The following is a 2,786-nucleotide window of genomic DNA, read 5'->3' as shown; positions in this document are numbered from 1 at the left end:
CCGCCCCTCCCCGCTCAGACCCGGGGGTCCGGGCCCCCCGCCCCTCCTCCTCGTTCAGTCCCGGGGGTGCAGGTCCCCGGCCCCTCCCCGCTCAGACCCAGGGGTCCAGGCCCCCCGGGCCCTCCTCCCCGCTCAGACCCGGGGGTCTGGGCCCCCCGCCCCTCCCCCATCAGACCCGGGGGTCCAGGCCCCTCGCCCCTCCTCCCCCCTCAGACCCGGGGGTCGAAGCCCTGCTGCCCTGCAGCCCCTGCAGTGTTGAGGCTGGGAGCTGCGTTCTCAACTCCGCTCTGGAGGTTAGAGACCCAGAGGACGGGCGGAGATACAGGTCTGGCGGGGACGCTGACCGCCTCTCTCCCTTGCTGGCCCCGCAGGCTCGGGCGCCTCGGACTACACCCAGGGCAACGCCCTCCGCCTGGGGCTGGCGGGCCTGGTTCTCATCTCGCTGGGCGCGCTGGTCGTTTTCGACTGGCACAGCCCGAATCGCGCCTCTGGCCACGTCTGGGCCTGAGCCCGGGAGGGCAGAGAAGGCTTCCCAGAGGGTAAGGAGGAGACGCTGGGGTCCCGTGGTTGGACCGGCCCTGCCGGCAGCCCCACAGCCCAGCTTCCCGAGTAATAATGCCGTTGCACCGCGCCCGGGATCTTCCTCCTGCGCCATCTCTCCAGGACTCCCCAGATCAGTAGAAGGCACTGTCGTTGGTTAAGCCTTCCTAACCAGTAAGACCTGAGACCGAATCCCAGTGCCGCTACTCTCTCCTTGTGGGATATTAGGAAAGCGACACTTCCCTGCCTCCGCTGCCCTGGCGGTAAAACGGAAGCATTGGAAATACTTCATTAGGATTACCTTGGACAGTGCTCAATAAATGTCAGCTCCTGTTAGGAGCTGCTTCTCTCAGACTCACAGACCAAACGAAATTCGTTGTGATTGCTGTTGTTCCCTTCTTCATGCTCCAACTCACCTTTTATTTTTTTTTATTATTTATATATATATATATATTTTTTTTTATTTGCCTGCTATGGGTCTTGGTTGTGGCATGTGGGATCTAGTTCTCCCTGACCAGGGATCGAACCTGAGCCCCCTGAGTTGGGAGTGTGGAGTCTTAGCCACTGGACCACCAGGAAAGTCCCTCCAGCTCACCTTTTAAACGAGTCACCATCATTCTCATGACATCACTCTTGGTGGCCAAGCAAACCTCTTCCAGAGTCTGCGGAATTTCTTCTCTGATTACAGATTCCCGTGCTCACAGCTATTTCCCAGAACCCTCCTCATCAGTAAGAGGCAGGGTGGGTTGCTCAGGCAACAGCCAGTGGCACAGTAGACCCTTGGCCTGGATCCTAAAATCTACCTTCGGGAAGCCCTGGCTACTCCCATAGTTTCTCCTGAGTTTATTAATTTAATTCCCATTTTATCTGGCAATCTGATGCCTTTCTCCTGCTTAGACACACATTTTCTGTTGCTAAGCAAGTCTGAACCACTCACTCATGTGTTCTCGATTTATGCCTAATTTTGGTGGAACACATCCTCTTCTGTTTTTATTAAAATTCCCAACTTCTCCTTTCTCTCTTCCTACTTTATAGAGAAGAGGATGACTTCCTTTTTGGTTTGTTTGTTTTTGATTTTGGACAGCCACAGCCCCACCACTCACTGGGTGGATAGCTTTGAACAACCTACAGATCCTTCTGAGATTGCACCTGTGAAAGGAGAAACTAAAAACATCTTCCATGTCAATTCTAGAGAGAATTAAAGCAGGGGTCCCTGCCCTGTGGGGTCTCATGCCTGGTGATCTGAGGTGGAGCTGATAGTGCACAGTAAACGTAAGGCACTTGAGTCGCCCTGAAACCATCTTCCCCCCTCGGTCTGTGGAAAAATGATCTTCCACGAAAGTGGTCCCTGGTGCCAGAAATGCTGGGGACTGCCAAATGAAAGCAATAACTTGTCCCCAGCACGTGAAGGATTGACACAAGACTGTATGGTCCTTGCCCTGCCCCCACGTCCTCCGCCTGCTTTTGGTCTGTGGAAAAGTTAGTCAAAGAGTAAGTTTAATCAGAGAAATGAGAACATGTGAAAACAAAGGAAAACAGTCAAAAGGAGACCAAATAATAACAATGTAGTCATTTAGCATCGGAGAAGCAATGGCACCCCACTCCAGTGCTCTTCCCTGGAGAATCCCAGGGACGGGGGAGCCTGGTGGGCTGCAGTCCATGGGGTCACTAAGAGTCTGACACCACTGAGCGACTTCACTTTCACTTTTCACTTTCATGCACTGGAGAGGAAAATGGCAACTCACTCCCAGGGACGGGGGTAACCCTAGTGGGCTGCTGTCCATAGGGTCACACAGAGTCAGACACGACTGAAGCGACTTAGCAGCCTTAGGCACAGTCGAGGACACTTAGTTCCTTCTCAAGGGCTGTAGATACTATTCTGAGCCATATTCTGTGAGCTGTCTTAAAGATACTGAAACTCCAGGTGGAGAAGTTACCTACATGATGGCCAGCCTCTACCCAGGACATGAGCTGCCACAATTCTGGGCACTCTTGCCAGTTGGTTGACACCTGTCTGCTGTTGAGGGCCGTTTGTGAGCGCTGAGTGTCATTTGGGCGTTTTGCCAGTTAGCTCTGACATCTACCATTGAGGACCGTTTTGGGGACGTGTTTGTTTGGGACTCCACGGGTCACCCTTGGAGAGAGTTTACGACTGATCTGTCGTTTGGTGCGTGAGTGTGTATTCAATTTGTGTGGTTGGTACTCTTGTTGACTTATGTAAAATGGGAAATTCAGGTTCAATTCAT

The 2,786-nt window shown here is 53.3% G+C and overlaps 1 protein-coding gene across 1 annotated transcript in view; it reads left to right on the top strand.

Moving 5' to 3' along the window:
* OSCAR (osteoclast associated Ig-like receptor) overlaps positions 1-912 on the top strand; it is a 6,126-nt gene extending 5,214 nt beyond the window's left edge. Inside the window, exon 5 of the mRNA XM_040251842.1 lies at positions 372-912. Coding sequence (XP_040107776.1) covers positions 372-508 — 137 coding nt within the window. The 3' untranslated portion in view covers positions 509-912. The remainder of the gene's footprint in view (positions 1-371) is intronic.
* Positions 913-2,786: the final 1,874 nt, after the last annotated feature.

Source organism: Oryx dammah, unplaced genomic scaffold (genome assembly GCF_014754425.2).
Source record: "Oryx dammah isolate SB20612 unplaced genomic scaffold, SCBI_Odam_1.1 HiC_scaffold_13, whole genome shotgun sequence".
NCBI lineage: Eukaryota > Metazoa > Chordata > Mammalia > Artiodactyla > Bovidae > Oryx > Oryx dammah.
This window is presented reverse-complemented; position numbering and strand designations above follow the sequence as displayed.